This window comes from Oryx dammah, unplaced genomic scaffold (assembly GCF_014754425.2).
Source record: "Oryx dammah isolate SB20612 unplaced genomic scaffold, SCBI_Odam_1.1 HiC_scaffold_21, whole genome shotgun sequence".
NCBI classification, from domain to species: domain Eukaryota; kingdom Metazoa; phylum Chordata; class Mammalia; order Artiodactyla; family Bovidae; genus Oryx; species Oryx dammah.
This window is the reverse complement of record NW_024070205.1, coordinates 33,186,953-33,204,247: the sequence shown is the minus strand read 5'-3', so window position 1 is coordinate 33,204,247 and position 17,295 is coordinate 33,186,953. Positions and strand designations below refer to the sequence as shown.

The window sequence follows — 17,295 nt, the reverse complement described above, 5'->3', positions numbered from 1 at the left end:
CTGAGTGGGTGACACCCCCAAGGCAGTAGAAGGAGCTGGGGGCAGTGTGTGCAGAGCACTGGGTGGGGTCCACGGCTGGAAAGGACTGAGCTACTACCGTCTTACCCTTTATGGTTATTAGCTTTTTAAAAAGTCTCTGCAGTTTCTGAGGTGAGAAGCAATACCCTGTTTTTATTGCCATCCTTGCTCCCTGGGCAGCTGAGCATCACCTCTTGCCTTGACCAGTGTCCCTCTGGAGGGGTCTTCACCCCATCCAGCCACCGAGACTCCTGAATCATGCCTGTGTTGGCATCAGGTGGACAAGCACTGCTGAGCAAGCAGGGTCTACACAGCTGGAAGCTCCCAGACCTGCTAAGGAGGGATCTTGTCTGAGTGTGTCCACCCCGGAGACCGACGGAGGATGGGTGCTGGGGGGACAGGGCCAGAATTCCAGAAGTGGGAACTTAACCTGGACCCGCGCTTCTGTTGCTGTGTGAAGTCGGGAGGCCTGGTCACCTTCTCCAGGCCATGCAGGAGGAGGGGCCCAGCCCTCCCTGCCTCCTGGCCCCACTGCCCTTGGGCTCAGGCTGAGGACTTAGGGGTTAAACTTGATTAGCAGAGAAGAGTGGGCTCCAGAACATCCCGGTACTTCCTGGGTCTGCCTGGCCTGGCTGTGAGCCTGGGTCTGGCCTGGAAACCCTCCTCACCTGGCTCTGTCTGCCCTGTGGTCCCTTCTTAGACCCGCTGCTCATCTTTCAGCCACTCTGGAGCGCTCCTGGCCCAGGCCTGGCATGCCCCCTGCCTTCCCTGAGTGGAGGCCCAGTGGAGACTCCTCCAGGCTCCCCTTGTCATGCACTTCCTGACTCCCCTGCAGAGGGGGCTGTATGAGGGGCTGCCAGGCCTGCTCAAGTTTACTCAGTGGGTGGACCGAGATGCACTTTGTTAAAGACCTGACATCAGTCTTTAACATTGAGGACTCGGGTTTTCAGAGCAGATGGCCTCTGCCTCAGCTGCCCTCTGACCCATGCCTTCTCCTCTGCAGCACCTCCTCCGCCAGGGGCGGCCGGCTGTGCAGGTCTCGCACGAGCTGGAGGTTGTGGCGACTGAATACGAGCAGGACGCCATGGTGGTGAGTGGAGACGTGACCAGGTTTGGCTGCGTCAAACCCATCGACGTCCACACAGTGGTGAAGGGCCAGCTGCACTTGACCTTGGCCAACGTGGGTAAGAGTCCCCAGCAGCTTGACTGTTGTTCCCGGGTAGCCACTCTGCTTCCCATTTGCGGCGTGAGCCCCCTCAGGACAGTGGCCACATGGGCAGCAGCTCTCGGTAGGAATTCAGCTCTCATTAGCTTGACCACTGAGTCTGTCCTTGACCACCGAGTGTCTGTCATCGATCACTGAATGTCTGTCCTTGACCAATGAGTCTAGCCTTGTCCACTGAGTGCCTGCCACGATCCCAGAGCCTCTGTCCTCGACCACTGAGCCTTCCCTGGCACTGTTTGTTTGGCGTTCCTGATATCTGGTTGGGGTTTGGGATTGTTTGCTGTCTCGGTCTTGCCCAGGTTCTGTTTCTGGTACTGTGCATGGGGCATCTCCGTGATGATCCTCACATAAGATGCCTGGCTTCAGGAGAGAGCTCGGTCAGCTCATAGCACTGCCTCATCGTCGGGGAGAGACAAGAGAACTGTTCCTAAGCTCCACACGCACAGCTTGGGGAGAGGAGCAGAAGGACAGAGGAGCAGAGGGACAGAGGGACAGAGGAGCACAGGGATGCTCTCCTTCAGAGTCGAGCACCTTGACCTCATGTCAGATGGTATCCCAATAGCTGCTTGGCAGAGGCACTGAGGAATGCCCTCTCTGGCCCTGGCATGGTCCTGCCTGGACATTCTCAGGTCTCCACTAAGCCCCTGATGGGACAGGGGACGTTAGGCCTGGCAGGCCTGCCTGTGCCCTCCTTAGAGCAGAGGGCAGCATGAGCGCCGTGGGGCTAGTGACCAGCCCACTCCATCCCCTCCAGGGGACTGTGGGAGGACTGAAAGCAGGACACCGCCAAGCCATTGAGCCTTCTGGACTCCAACCTCTCTGTTGCTTTCTTGCGGAATTTTCCATTCCTCACAGCCCAGCCTGATTTCAGAGCCTGCAGCCCCATGGGCCTCACCGACGCGTGCGGAGAGCCGGAGCCGAGCAGTGGGAGCCAGCGCAGAGCTCATTAAGCCAGGTCTGAGGCTTCTGCTCACTTGTTTACAGCTGTCGGATCCAAGGCAGCCTGGAAAACAGACAATATGGAAACAGCAAAACTCAATTAGGTCCTAGAGAAATAAATGAGCCGCGTGTGAGGAGCAGACATTATTCAAAAGCACCCACGACATAGGGGAGTTGCTAGAAGCCTCCTTTTGCCTCTGAGATTGTGTTGGCTATTTTTATATTTAATTCACCAGCCCACAAATATGCAGTGACTCCAGGTTTTAAAATCTTATCTTTGGAAGAAAGATTAGCTCCATTATATGTTATCTTAAATTGTCATTTTCATACTTTGCCTGCAAGACAGAGATAAGGCAGTGGGAAGGAGCCTGAGACAGCCAGCCTGGGAGGCTGCGCTGTCGCCGAGCAGGGATGGATAACAAAGCGCCGAAGCTGCACGCAGCCCACTTGTACGAAGCGGCCGCACCGTGCTTTCCTCTGTACAGTCTGTGGTTTTTTGAAAAAAGAAAAATAAAAGTGTCATGGCTTTTATTTCTTTATAAAACTGTTTGTTCTGAGCCGAGCAGCAGGCGCGGGCCGGCAGAGGCGGTAATGGCAGTGTGGGCCTTTCGAGGGGACAGAGGTGGGGCCAGCAGCCACCTAGACAGCACCCGGGCCTCTGTGTTCACAGCCGAGTTCAAGTGTGAGGCTGCGGGTCGAGGCATGACGCCCGGGTTCCCTGGGAATCTTTCTGTGGCAGAGGGTCGTCCTTGTGCTCTGCAGCTTCTTGGCTCAGACAAGCTTTTTGACACTCCTTTTGTGCCAGGCACTTCTGCTGCTTTACCCTGGTGGCTCAGACAGTAAAGAATCTGCCCGCCAATGCAGGAGACCTGGGTTCAATCCCTGGGTTGGGAAGATCCCCTGGAGAAGGGGCACTGCCATATGCTTGCCTGGAGAATGCCATGGACAGAGGAGCCTGGCGGGCTACATCCATGGGGCCATAAAAAGTTGGACACACTGAGCAGACCAACACTTCCTTTTCATCATTTAGAGATCTCAGAATTTTTTATCCTGGGATCCTGCTTGTGGTGTGACCACTGTATCTAAGGCCTCCTCCAGACCTCCTCCAACACTTCCTTTTCATCATTTAGAGATCTCAGAATTTTTTATCCTGGGATCCTGCTGGTGCGTGTGACCACTGTATCTAAGGCCTCCTGAGGGACCAGGGGCTGCCCTGACCCCTGGCTCCACGGTCAAGTACTGGTGCTCTCGGGTGTCAGTAATGCCTGACGTGGCTCCCGACATCACTCGGGGTTATGGGAGCACCGGGTGCTGTGGACTTTGATGGATGGCCTGGGTTTGGGGTCGAACAGTGTAATCACTCTGCATAGGGGAAGGCAGGGTGGCTGCCCAGCTGCTTTGGGAGCCCTGCAGATTTGAGGGTGTCTTGGCTTCATATCCCCTGGAGAAGGAAATGGCTACCCACTCCAGTATTCTTGCCTGGGAAATCCCATGGACAGAGCAGCCTGGCGGGCTACAGTCCATGGAGCTGCAGAGTCAGACTCGACTAGCTGCTCCATAGCCATGTGTTGGTCTCCAGCTGTAACTTTCTGTCTCATGGAAGGGGACAGAATCCTCAGCAATTTCAGGTCGCAGATTGTGCCCTGATGAGACGTGGCACCTTCACCCCGTGTGGTCCTGGAGCAGGTGTGCAAATGTAAATCCAGTTTCTCAAGATTACTATCCCTTTCTAAACAGGGGCTTTTCAGGTGGTGCTAGTGGTAAAGAACCCATCTGCCGGTGCAGGAGACATTAGGGACAGGTTCAGTCCCTGGGTCGGGAAGATCTCCTGAAGAGAGGCATGGCCACCCTCTCCAGTATTCCTGCCTGGAGAGCCCGTGGACAGAGGAGCCTGGAGAGTTGCAGTCCATAGGGTCACAAAGAGCTGGATACAACTGAAGTGACTTAGCACCAGCTCGATAGCATGTTTCTAAACAAACCGACCCTCCAAATACAAATGCAGTGGGAGGGAGTGATCAGGAAGCCCGGGACGGCCCTCGTCTGTGGGGGAGGTAACCACATGTGCTGTTGGGTCACACGCTGTGGTGATGGGCGGTCCTCCTGAGAGCCGGAGCTCCAAGGACACTGTCACCTGCCCCTGCGAGCTAGTGGAGCAGATTTGGGCTTTGCTGCAGTTCCCTGGGTTTCTGTGGGTCTCAGTGGAGCTATTATCAGGCTCACAACATGCCTGCCTCCTTTCAACTAGATCCAGGTGGACCACAGGCCTCCTTGCCCACGACACAGGGGCCCACTTGCTGCAGGATAAAGGTGGTGGAGAAAGCCATGGCAGTGGGCCCTCAAGGACACTGCTGGTTCTCCCTTGTAATGTTTGCCCTTGACCCAGCACAGCCGTGGGAGGACTCAGGAAGTAATTGCTACACCGGCCAGTCTGAGAGCTTGTCTGGCCTCAGAATTCCGTCATCTTGGACGTCAGGGTATGAAGCCGACCTCAGATGTGAAAGCTCCTCTGAGTGAGGAGGGGTCGATACCAGGTTCCTTTCTCAGGGAGGAGGTTCACGATCCTAGGACGGTAGCTGCTGTCAGGTCAAAAATAGGTCCCATGGAGACGAGAACAACGCTCAGCGGCCTCAGTTTGCAGCGGAAGATGGAAGACCCCTGGGAAGGGTGTGGGGGCAGCTGCGGGGCATGAGAGTGGACAGTAGGGCGGCTTCCTGGTGGTTTCCGGAGCAACAACAAAACAGTTCTGACCGCGGATGCTGTGGGGCTGCTGCTGCCCCCAGGGGCTCTGGACCATGGGCTCCCACACCTGCCCGTGTGGCCATTTCCCCGGGAGGATGTGGAAGAAGCGGAACCTCCAGTTTGCCAGGACTGCATCTGAGTGTGTGGTGGCTGCGTAGGTGACAGAGGCAGCTCCCGTCACAAGAGGGGAGGCAGGAAGGCCTCCAGGAGCCGAGATTCCCAGAAAATGCTCAAGATGACCAGAATGAAAGCTCGCCGAGGGCAGGACTTGCTCACTGCGTCACCAGCCTTTAAACCTTGTCGCGTGAATTGCTCCTTGATTGACCAGAGATGATTTCTGTCTGTTGTTTTTATTTTTGGCCCTGCCACATGGCATGAAAGTTCTTAGCTTCCCAACCAGGAATTGGATGCTGTGCCCTCTGTCATGGGAGCTTGGCGCGTTAACCACCAAGGAGGTCCCTTGGTTTTTCATTTCTGAATCTGGCCTTTCCCATGCCCACAGCAGGCCTTTGTCCTCATTCATCTTTTGGGGGGATGGTCTGCTGTCACACCGATGTGTTTGGGGTCTCCAGCTGTAGTTCCAGGGTCTGCTGCTGTTCCTTGGGGTCTGAGGGTGGCAGCCCCCCTCTGGAGCAGTGCAGGGACCTTGCCCTCCCTTGGAAGGATGGCTACCCTCTTTCCAGCCTTGGCTGAGAACAGCCCAGAGAGAGTTCCCGTCAGGTTGCTGGAGACATACACCCCACCTTTGTCCCTGAGAGGAGGAGCTGACACCTGCAGGTGGGTGGGTGTGCGATGCTTGGGCCCTGGGCTTGCCGTGAACAGCAGCCTCCCGGCAGCTTGTAGGCTTGCAGAGGTGGGGCTGAAGGGGGCTACTGAGCTGAGCAGGAGCATCACCCCCTCCCCTGGGTCCCATCCAGGGGACAGGGTCCCCTTCTAACCCCTCCCAGAAAGACCACCGGACACCCCAGACTGCCGGTGTTCAGCTCCCAGCTGGAATCAGAGAGATGAGTAGCGTGTCTTGTGTTTGGTGGTGGTTTCCAGATCTGACAGCTGAGCTCTGTCTGCCTCACCCCGAGGGGTGTGAGGTCCATGCAGAGAGGTGGTGGTCCCAAGGACAGGGCCCATCTACCCACGCGAAGCATGTCTGTGGCAAACACTTGTCATCCCTGGGACCAGACGACACTGGGAGTAGTGAAGCCTACCCCGGTTCAGCTGGAGGGAAGCTGGGCTGGGCCTTGGGACACGCTGTCCCTTGAAGCCACTTTGTCCCCTCCAGAGCTCTTTCAGCAAACAGCCCCCAGGCCCCGCATGGAGTCTTCTCTCCTCTACCCCCAGGGGCCCTGTGGGGGGGCTCCTCTCTCCCCAGGTGGCCCTGCATGGAGGCTTCTCTCTCATCCAAGGGCCCTCTATTGAGGCTCGTTCACTCTTCCCCCAGGGACTCTGTGGGAGTCTCCTCTCTCCCCAGGGGTGGGGTACCACATGGAGACTCCTCCCCGCCAGGAGTTTTTGGGCACAGATGTTTGCAGAAGGGTACAAAGGCCTTCCTGCAGCAGCGTGACATTCGAGGGCTGATGACAGAGTCTGTGACCATCCCAGAGCATGAGGCTGGGCTCCAGGGAACCTGCCTTGAGGGTCCTGAGCCCCAGCTCCTCTATGGAGAGCAGATGGCTGCTCGGGGAAGGAGAGGAGGTGTGGACCTGGAAAGCAGGGTGCTCAAGGGAAAACAGGCCTCTGCTGGCCACCCACCATCTCTGTTGCAAAACAAATTCAGGCCAAGAGTGGAATGTGGGGATGTTGGTGGGTCAGTGGGTATTTGAAGCCAGATCTCCTTATCAGGGGTGTATGTGTGTTATCAGACTCTTTTCTGATATTAATGTCCTGTGCGGGGTGGTGTGTGTTGGGGGTGTTTTCATACAGGTCGCTTGTGTGAACAGAGAGTGAGGAGTCCCAGTTCCCTGCCACCTTCCAGGTCGAGGGTCATCTCAAATGATGGAGTTGGCAACTTCATGGGAGGCAGCCTTCTGACACCTGGGGGCCCCAGATGTGAGTGGAGAGGGCAAGGAACCTGTGGGTGGGAGGGGAGGGTTGTGCTTGGTATGATGGGCTAGGGGGTGGGATGGAGTGAGGGAAGGGAGGCTCTGTGTGTGTGTGTGTGAATGCGTGTGCAGGTAAACACATGTGAAGCTGTGTGGTGCCCACTGTCCTGAATCTGGGGGTGGACTGGTGGCTCAGTGTCTGGCTCAGTGACCTGCAGGCCGTGTTGTGTCACCATGCCCATCCACCCTGCCCTCTCCAGATGGTGGAAGCCACTGTTATTCTTCGGAGTTCATAGTCCTGTGAGTGATGTTTGTTTTTAGGCAGCTGCTGCTTTGTGGGGGAAGAGGAAAGGGAGAAAGGTCAGGATAAACAGAGACTGATTTTTAAAACTAGTTAGAAACTCCTCATGTCGGAAAGAGAATAAACCAGTTAGGAAAACTTGGGCGATAAAGACCTGGGCTTGGTGAAAGTCTTGCATAACTGGGAAGATTTTCTGTCGAATGACCCACAGACCTAAATGTCAAATACTGTCCTTGTCGAAAAGTGCAGGGTATCCTTAGAAAAGCACCCCCCAAATGTTGTGGGTCATCTCATGTGAATCCAAAACCACCATGAGCTTCTTGTGTTGATGGCTCTTGAGGTTGCTGGCCTTGAATCTGTGCCCCAGGTGGGAAGTCAGAGCTGAGGGGCTCAGGAGAAGGAGGCCTCCAGAATCCCACAAGTCTCCTGGAACTTCAGCCCAAACTTTGTGGGTCCTCCTCATTCTTCCCAGGAGAGGGGCCTGTGTACATTCAGTTGCTCTAGCGGGTCCACACTGCATGAATCAGGCAACTCATTTTAATGTCAGAGAAGCTGAGGCAGAGAGGTCAGATGATCAGGCCAGCGGCGTGGCTAGGGTTGTGACCTGGGACAAGAGTCTGGATTCCTTGCTTTGGGTCTAGTGCTTCTCTACCCCTAGTTCGTCTCTCTGCCCACCCAGAGGATGGATGGAAAGCCGGCTGATGGAGCAGGAAGTCCCCATCCCTGGGAACCAGTGGGAGTTTAGTTCAGTTCAGTCGCTCAGTCAAGTCCAACTCTTCAGGACCCCATGGATTCCGGCAGGTCAGGCCTCCCTGTCTATCACCAGTTCCCGGAGCTTCCACAAACTCAAGTCCATCGAATCGGTTATGCCATCGAACCATCTCATCCTCTGTTGTCCCCTTGTCCTGCCTTCAATCTTTCCCAGCATTAGGGTCTTTTCCATTGAGTCAGTTCTTTGCATCAGGTGGCCCAAGTATTGGAGTTTTAGCTTCAGCATCAGCTCTTTCAGTGAATATTCAGGACTGATTTCCTTTAGGATTGACTGGTTGGATCTCCTTGAAGTCCAAGGGACTCTCAAGAGTCTTCTCCAGCACCATAGTTCAAAAGCATCAATTCTTTGGCACTCAGCCTTCTTTATGGCCCAACTCTCACATCAGTACATGACTACTGGAAAAATCATAGCTTTGACTAGATGGACCTTTGTTGGCAAAGTGATGTCTCTGCTTTTTAATATGCTGTCTAGGTTGGTCATAGCTTTTCTTCCAAGGAGCAAGCGTCTTTTAATTTCACGGCTGCAGTCATCATCTGCAGTGATTTTGGAGCCCGAGAAAATAGTCTCTCACTGTTTCCATTGTCTCCCCATCTATTTGTCATGAAGTGGTGGGACCAGATGCAATGATCTTAGTTTTCTGAATGTTGAGTATTAAGGCAATTTTTTCACTGTCCTCTTTCACTTTCATCAAGAGGCTTTTCAGTTCCTCTTCACTTTCTGCCATAAGGGTGGTGTTATTTGCATATCTGAGGTTATTGATATTTCTCTTGGCAGTCTTTATTCCAGCTTGTGCTTTATCCAGCCCAGCATTTCACATGATGTACTCTACATAGAAGTTAAATAAGCAGGATGACAATATACAGCCTTGATGTACTCCTTTCATACTTTGGAACCAGTCTATTGTTCCATGTCTGGTTCTAACTGTTGCTTCTTGACCTGCATACACATTTCAGGAGGCGGGTCAGGTGGTCTGGTATTCTCATCTCTTTAAAAGTTTTCTGCAGTTTGTTGTGATCCACACAGTCAAAGGCTTTGGCGTAGTCAATAAAGCAGAAGTAGATGTTTTTCTGGAATTCTCTTGCTTTTTTGCTGATCCAACAGATGCTGGCAGGCAGTTTGATCTCTGGTTCCTCTGCCTTTTCTAAATCCAGCTTGAACATCTGGAAGTTCACAGTTCACAAACTGTTGAAGCCTCGCTTGGAGAATTTTGAGCATTAGTTTGCTAGCCTGTGAGATGAGTGCAATTGTGCCGTAGTTTGAACATTCTTTGGCATTGTCTTTCTTTGGGATTGGGATGAAAACTGACCTTTTCCAGTCCTGTGGCCACTGCTGAGTTTTCCAAATTTGCTGGCATAGAGTGCATCACTTTCACAGCATCATCTTTTAGGATTTGAAATAGCTCAATTGGAATTCTATCACCTCCACTTGCTTTGTTCATAGTGATGCTTTCTAAGGTCCACTTGACTTCACATTCCAGGATGTCTGACTCTAGGCGAGTGATCACACCATCCTGGTTATCTGGGTCACGAAGACCTTTTTTGTATAGTTCTGTGTATTCTTGCCACCTTTCTTAATATCTTCAGTTTTTGTTAGGTACATCCTGTTTCTGTCCTTTATTGAGCCCATTTTTGCATGAAATGTTCCCTTGGTAGCTTTAATTTTCTTGAAGAGGTACCTAGTCTTTCCCATTCTACTATTTTCCTCTAGTTCTTTGCGTTGATCACTGAGGAAGGCTTTCTTATCTCTCCTTGCTGTTCTTTGGAACTCTGCATTCAGATGGGTATATCTTTCCTTTTCTCCTTTGCCTTTCTCTTCTCTCCTTTTCTCAGCTATTTGTAAGGCCTCCTCAGACAACCATTTTGCCTTTTTGCATGAGCAGTATGAAGCCAAAAAAGGTGGGAGTGGGTTTGTAAAACCCATGGCAAGGGCCTGGCAGGTCAGGGGTTCCTCAGAGCAGTGAGAGGAGTTACAACAGTGAGGATTTATTGAAGGGATTGAGAGCCTCTAGGGTCATTGGTCTTCCGATCCCTATTTTGATCAAAACCAGAGGGTAGGGATGCTCCACCAGAAGCCTCGTCTCCACCCCCCAGCAAAGTTCTGGAAGCAGGAAGTTGTGCCGAGCTCTCCAAGGTGCTTCCTGACTTCAGCAGTGTGGTCCCATATGGTCACGCTGGAATTTCATTTCTGGTTTCATTGGAACCAGGAAAGTCATTTGTCAAGGTGATGCAGTCTGAACACACTAGCTGGTCGATCACCCCCAGCCTTGCTTGTCTTCCACTCTTGCCCCTCCTTGTGGGACTGCGGGCCTTGGGCTGCTTGAGCCTGATCCAGATGGAAGCTACCATCGCCATGGAGCTGGACCCCAGACACGGTCACGTGCTCTTTTGGAGTGACAGTGTGAGACATCTGCACCATCTCATGGCACCCGGAACCTGGAAATAGGCTTGTCTCTGTTGAGGGAGGATGTGGAGCACTGCAGCAGGAGGTGGAGACACACGAGGACGGGGAGTGGGTGCCCGGCCAGCGGAGTTCAGGCTCGGGGTCACATCCTGTGGTTCTCGGGGTGCCCGGAGGAAATACCCAGTTCCAGGTTGGGGGCTCCCTCCCACCTGCTCGCCTGTGCCTGGCTTCGTGATTGCTCAGGAGTCTGTGTCAGCTTGTGATGTGGCTCGTGCATGTGTCACAGGAGCACCACGGATGGGAGGAAGGCAGTGCAGTGCTCCTGCCTGCCGGGGCCTGGCCTGCCTGCTGCAGCTTCTGTTTGTCAGCTGCACCACTTTCCTTTGGGTCCAGGGTTCCAGTAGAACCCCCAGGGGAGACAGTGCTTGGGGGGCCCCACCACTCAGAGGAAGCAGGTGCAGAGCAGTGGGCTTGGGATGCAAGCCAGGGTGGTCCAGTCTTCACCCACCCTGGCCATCCAGGGGCCTCAGGCTGAGGGACAGGACTCATCAGATCCCCCGATTCCTGATCTGAACTTAGGGCTTGTGACACCCCCACCCAGGTGAGTTTGAGGACCTGCCGGGACCGTGTGCCTGAGTTCAGAGTGGTGCTGGGTGTTGAGGTTGCTCGCTGGAGGGGCTGGGGGTGAGCAGGGTCGCGGGCCTGGGCGAGAGTGTCTCAGGCCCTGGGGCATCCTGAGGGCGTGAGCCTCTGCAACACTGAGCTTTTCCCTAGACGATCACCTAGTGGGGGATTCATATGTTTGCGTCCTGGGACCGAGACCAAATCCCCTCTATGTGAGAGGCTGGAGAAAGGAAGGATGCTGAGCAGGGCAGAATGCACCGTTTCTACCCGTGTCAGTACCCCAGGGTTCATGAGAAGCTGGGGGCTTTCTGGGCTCCCTCGCTGGGTGAAGTGCTCGGGTAGGCACGGAGCCCTGGCTGTTTAGAGAGCGTAAACTCTGCCCTTTAACCTCTGAGCCTCTCTTTGAACCTTCCAGCAGTGAAAAATGTGGTCCAAGCCCAGAAGCTGGCCGATGTGGACAGCGAACTGGCCGCCCTGCTCTTCACACCCCCGAGACCGGGGGCCCGGGGGCCCCAGGGCATCGGTCAAGAGGGGGATGCCGTCCGCAGGCGTAAGCTGGAGCGCATGAGGGCCGTGCGACTGCAGGAGTGTGGATCGGAGCCGGGCCGCCGTGGGCGTGGTGCGCTGGTGAGGCTGGGTCCCAGTCCCCCAGCAGGAGTGGGCGGGTTCACCGGAACATTGCAGGAGCTACCCTGTCCCTTCTGCGTCCTCGTTACAGAACATGAGAGGCTCGACTTCTCGGCCATCAGGAGAGGTTTTCAAGCCAGAATTATGGAGGTGCTTTGAATAAAAACCAATTCCTGGGCTCCATTCCAGTAAATTGCTGGTGCGGGGTACGGTCCTTGTAGCCTAAACTTTTAAAACAGCTCCAAGAGAGATTCTGAGGGTTCCCCAGGTTTGGGGAGCAAAGTCATGAGGACTTAATATCACAGGTATTAGAGCAACTGTGATGATAAGAATTCCCAATTTGGACTAAAAATCTAAGTAAGACCCTGTAGTATTTTGCAGCTAAGAAACAGAAGATGGTTGTACTTTATGAGTTTATGGGATGAGGAGCCCACAGAGGTTCTAGGGGCCTCTACATCAAGGCAGGTGGGTGTCTGAACAGATGGCAACCTTCTCCAACCAGGCCTGTGCCCATGCCTTGTTGGACACAGAGTTTCCATGCCTGGCCCTCACTCGGTGCCCACAGGTGGGCAAGGAACCGGCCTGCGTCGGTGGGGGGAGAAAGGGCGTGGAGCGCAGCAGAAGGGGATGTGAGAGGGGACATGGCCGGGTGGGGCCCGAACAGCCAGTAGACCGTGGGAGCCAAGCGCGGTAGTGTCTTGCTGCCGTGAAGCAGAGCTATGGCTGTGAGGATGCCTCGAGGGGAGGCTGTCCCAGGGCTGGGCTGGGCTGGGGACAGGCCTCCTTCCGGGCCACAGGCCACTCCATCCATTGCCTCCTGTGCGGCCTCTGAGGGCCAATCAGCTGCTACCTGGGGATGCCAGGGGTCCCAACCTCTGGATGGCTGGCCACACGCACAGCAGGTCCTCTGCCCGACAACTGCCAGTGCTCTTGTTACCAACATCACTATTATGATTAATTTGGCTAGTTTCCTTTTATTTGATATGTTCTGATAGAGAAAATCAACAGCTCAGAACCTTTGTTTTGAATACAGCAGTAAATTTAGAAGTAACTGTATTTCCAAATACAAGAAAATTTTCTGCTAAATTGTGATGATTTCCTGGGTTCATAGCCCTGGAGAATTTTGAGGTGAAAAGTAACCTGATTTATCAAATATACGGTAGTCTCTCTCCCTTCCAGAGCCTTCTGGAAAGATTCCCATCTTTGAAGCAGAGATGGAAGTTCTGTGAAGTCACTGGGTCCTCGGGAAGAGTCAGCAGTCACCGTGTCCTGGCTGACCCTGCACATGTGTAGCTCATGGAACTGTGTGGTTCCATGGACCCCAGGAGCTGGGAGTCATGCGAGGACAGTCAGGAGACAGCTAGGGGTGCAGCTTTCTTTCCTTGAGGATCAGACTCAAGGCTGAGGGTCTCTGGCTTCTGGGGGGAGGTGGTTGGCCTGGGGCCAGGAGTGCAGAGTCAGAACCTCTGGTGGGCCCTGGGGCAGCCACAGCTTCCATGTGAGGGGCACTCGGCTTACCGTGTGCCCAGTGCCCAGGTCCGCGGCTGCCCTAGTGACTGCTGTCAGTCACCGCCTCCTCTGGCGCCTCAGGATTGCCCCTCACACTAGCAAATTGGTGGCACTAGTCCCATGTTCTGTGTTGTCAGACCACTCCAAGTGCCACGGAAGAGAGGGCTTTACTTTCCAGAAATGCCAGCGCGTGGTTCACGAGTGTCCCTGCGCTGGTGGGTGGCATGCCCACCCCTGGACCAGTCTTGGGGCTGCAGTACCAACTGCTGCCTCTGGGAGTCGGAGGGGTCCGATACGTGTCATCAGCTTTGCCTGCTTGGGTTCTGAATTAAGAAATAAGACAGAACTATGGCAGAAAAAGACCAAGATATCACCTCTGTTTTACTGATGGCTCTCGGCATACCTGATGACTCAGATGGTAAACAATCTGCCTGCAGCATAGGAGACGCAGGTTCAATCCCTAGGTCAGGAGGATCCCCTGGAGAAGGAAATGGCACCCCACTCCAGTATTCTTGCCTGGAGAATTCCATGGACAGAGGAGCCCGTGGGCTACAGTCCATGGGGTCGCAAAATTTGGACACGACTGAGCGACTAACACTTTCACTCTTCACTTCTCCAGTTATAAAGGTGATACTAGAGGACTGGCTCATGTGTGTTACGAGACTGAGCTGGGTTAACAGTCCGGGTGGTGCCAGGGAGCTGCAGGTGGGGCCAGACCCTTCAGGCAGGTCCATCCTTTCCAGCCTTTCCCCCTGGCCTGGAGCAGTGTGGGCACCTTATGCCCTGGACCAAACTGCGTCTGTCTGTGGCTTTACCCACTTGGCCTGCAGTGAACTGGGGAGTGGCCGTTGCTGTGCTCATCTGGGTGGTCAGTCTGAAGATGGGACAGCCCTGCGCCCATCTTCATGGGGCCTGTCCCCCAGAGCCCTCGTCCTGGGCCCTCTAACTGGTGGGCAGTACAGGCTGTGTCCCCTCCACTCTATCTCAAGTCCAGGTTGAAAAGCCCAGCTCTGTTTGTTTCTCACCCTGAATTAGGTCTGGCTGTGATGTCCAGCCCAGCCTGGCAGAATTTCCATTCCATAGAGAAGCTCTGGTCATAAAATGCCCACGTAGGGAGGTCTCAAGTATCAACACTACTACCCTCCTCTTTTCAAATCCCCCAGGAGAAACAAGGCTCAGCTTCAATCTCCTTCTGGGGAAAGGCCAGAGTGTTGGCTATGGGGAAGTCGATATCTAAACTAATTTAAGTCAGAAGTCAAATTTGGTACTTGCCTTCTGTGTCAGAGTCTGAAGGCATTCAGCTGTCCGGGCTCCTCCGTGTTTGGAGCCCCTCGCGGCCTCCCCAGCACATGGCGTCTCCCCAGGTCCTGGCCTTGAGGTCCGATGGGCCTTACTCTTCACTACAAGGCGCCCAAGAAAAATAAGCCCACCTCCAGCCTCTAACACACCTGGGGTGGCCAAACCCATGGAAATATGAAGCATTTGAAGAAGGAGGTAGACAAAGGACCCACGCCAAGGCTCGCCATGGCAGCGTGCCTGGGTCTGGCCCCTGAGCCAGCTGGCGGTCAGTCAGGCCTGGCCGCAGCCCCTCCTGGTGACTCTGCTTGCCGACGGGACTCCTGCTGCCCCTGCTGCAGACCTGGCCGGGGAGCCAGTCACATGTCTTAGTTTTGGGGCGATTCTCTCCTCTTTCATTGGCAACTTCTGCTTTTAGTTTCTCACTGTGCCCAGGTGGGTGGCTGTGGTCTCAGGGGGCGTGTGGGCAGACCTCACCTCCCGTGGGTACATCACCTGTGGGCAGAGGGAACCAGGGCTGCTGCAGGCAGGCAGCCCCATTCTCTGTCCCCTGGGGCTGGAGGTGGCCAGTCCCACCTGACCCCCGAGTCCAAGAAGGGAGTGGTGTTGATTCCAAAGGAGTCTGGCATTTGGGGTGGAGAAGGGGAGGTGGCCAGAAAACAGCCCTCGAGCCGCGTCGAGCCTCGGGACCATGGCCCCCTTGGCCCCTGTGTCTGCAGGCCCAGCAGAGTCTCCAGGCCCAGCACACCCGAGACCTGCAGGTCATTGCTGCCTACCGTGAGCGCACGAAGGCGGAGAGCATCGCCAGTGCGCTGAGCACGGCCATAACCACGCAGCACACCATCCACGCCACACTGGGCACTGCCGAGTTCTTCGAATTCGCCCTGAGGAACCTCCACAACACGCAGCACACGGTGACCATCGAGATAGACAACCCCGAGCTCAGGTGGGATTGCGGGCACCCTGTGAGGCCCCCAGCCTTTACCCTCAGCTCAGACTGAAAGCTGAGCTGGTGTTGCCCTTGAGGGTCCTGGCCGCCGGGTCTGAGTGGGCGGGGGCATCTACCCCTACCAACCCATCCCCCCACCACTGGGACTGACCAGAAGGACATTGTGCCCAGCGCTGTCTCCCTCCCTCCAGTCTCATCCTGGATGGTCAGGAGTGGCGGTACTTCAAGGACGTGGCTGACTTGCACACGCCACTGGAGGAGGACATGTTCCACCTGCGGGGCAGCCTGCCCCCCCAACTCTTCCTGCGACCTCGGGAGACTGCCCACATCCCCTTCAAGTTCCAGACTTTCTCTGTGGGCCCATGGGCCTCGGCACAGGTGAGGAAGGCCAGTCTTCTTGTGCAAAGGGGCTGGCCGGGCACCTGGGAAAGCCTACTTGCCAAGTAATGTGGGAGGTGGGGGCCTCGTCCTGTGTGGTGGGACGGTCAACCCTTGGCTATCACTGTCTCACCTGCGCCCACCCCACCCGCCCCAGCACCTGCGCTGTGATCCAGCAGCCCTGACAGGTCACTCAGCACTCAGGAAAGCTGAACCGCCTCCTCTTCATCCTCTTTATTAATTTGGTAGAAGAGCCTTTCTTAAATCTCAGAGGAGCCAACGAGTTGAAACTTTCTAGGGTTTTCTACTCTCTAGTCACTGCTGCTTGCTCCTTGACATGAACTGCAGACACCTGGGGGTTTCTTGTCAGGGTGGGAGCAGAGTGCATACTGTGATGGGCTGGGTACAGCGGGCGTGTTCCATCCTGACCCCGTGAGGTCGGCTCTGCAAGGGAGTGCTCACCACTGAGACAGGCTTGAGGGGCTCACAGTTTTCAGTGCAGGCTCTTTGGATGCATTTTTGGGGCAAGAGGTTGTCCAGACTGTAGGGAAGGTGTCGGGCCTCTGGCTTTGAGCAGAGCTGGGTTATGGGCTCTGATCCCCCTTATAGCTCTCAGCATGTCCCGCTTCCTCTTTGGGGCGTGGGGGTTGGTTAATAACAGCAGCTGCCAGGGGTGGGGTCACTGTGAGAGTAAAGGGGCCTCTGAGGCCATGGACTCAGGGTGGCAACCGTTCCTACAGGTAGAAGGTCCTACAGGTAGAAGGTCCTACAGGTGGGAAGAAGTACCTATCACCCTGGGCCTCTGTCTCATGACCCTGGGGGCTCACGGTTCCTCTTGCAGGCCTCTGCTGAGCTGAGATCAGAGAAGGACACGGATGCTGGATCACCCTGTAAGTCCAGCACGATGCCCACCAAACATGCCAAGGTAAGGGGCAGAGGACAGTAGGCCTCCCGTCTGGATGGTCTGAGGTCTGGCAGTGCTGGCCAGAGGTCCTCTGAGTGGAGGGTGAAGGGTGTCATGGGTTCTGTGGTTTATTTCTCAGGCCCCCGTGCCCTTCTCTGCACCTCCTAGAGAGGAGAGGTCTAGGGTGGGGGTGGAGCAGGGCCCATGGAGGTGGACATTATGTGTCCTAACAGGGCAGTGGGAGCTTCAGCTGGATGCTGGTGTGGCCTCTGGGCAGGGGTCTAGGATGGAAACACCTCCCTGGAGACTTGCTTAGTAGGAAGCCAGCACCCAGCCCCAGTGTCTGCTGTAGCTGGCACCGCGTGGCCCCCACACTCAGGGTCAGACGGGCCTTCTAACCCTGACAGGGCATTCCGTATTGTGTAGAATCAAAGTGCTGTGTGTGTGTCCGTGTATTACTTCTGGGAAGTAGGACTTGCTTGTTGTCATCTCTGGGGACGGCTTTCTGCAGGGTACACTTCTTAATCACCCACCTGCTGATATAGGATGTCCTTAGGGGAGCCTGGGTCCCTGTTGTG

At 55.1% G+C, this 17,295-nt stretch overlaps 1 protein-coding gene across 1 annotated transcript in view; it reads left to right on the top strand.

Annotated features, from left to right (window-relative positions):
• NPHP4 (nephrocystin 4) overlaps positions 1-17,295 on the top strand; it is a 143,974-nt gene that overhangs the window by 117,292 nt on the left and 9,387 nt on the right. The window contains exons 19-24 of the mRNA XM_040263281.1: positions 1,022-1,202; positions 6,839-6,964; positions 11,470-11,681; positions 15,206-15,432; positions 15,627-15,813; positions 16,655-16,738. Coding sequence (XP_040119215.1) covers positions 1,022-1,202; positions 6,839-6,964; positions 11,470-11,681; positions 15,206-15,432; positions 15,627-15,813; positions 16,655-16,738 — 1,017 coding nt within the window. The remainder of the gene's footprint in view (positions 1-1,021; positions 1,203-6,838; positions 6,965-11,469; positions 11,682-15,205; positions 15,433-15,626; positions 15,814-16,654; positions 16,739-17,295) is intronic.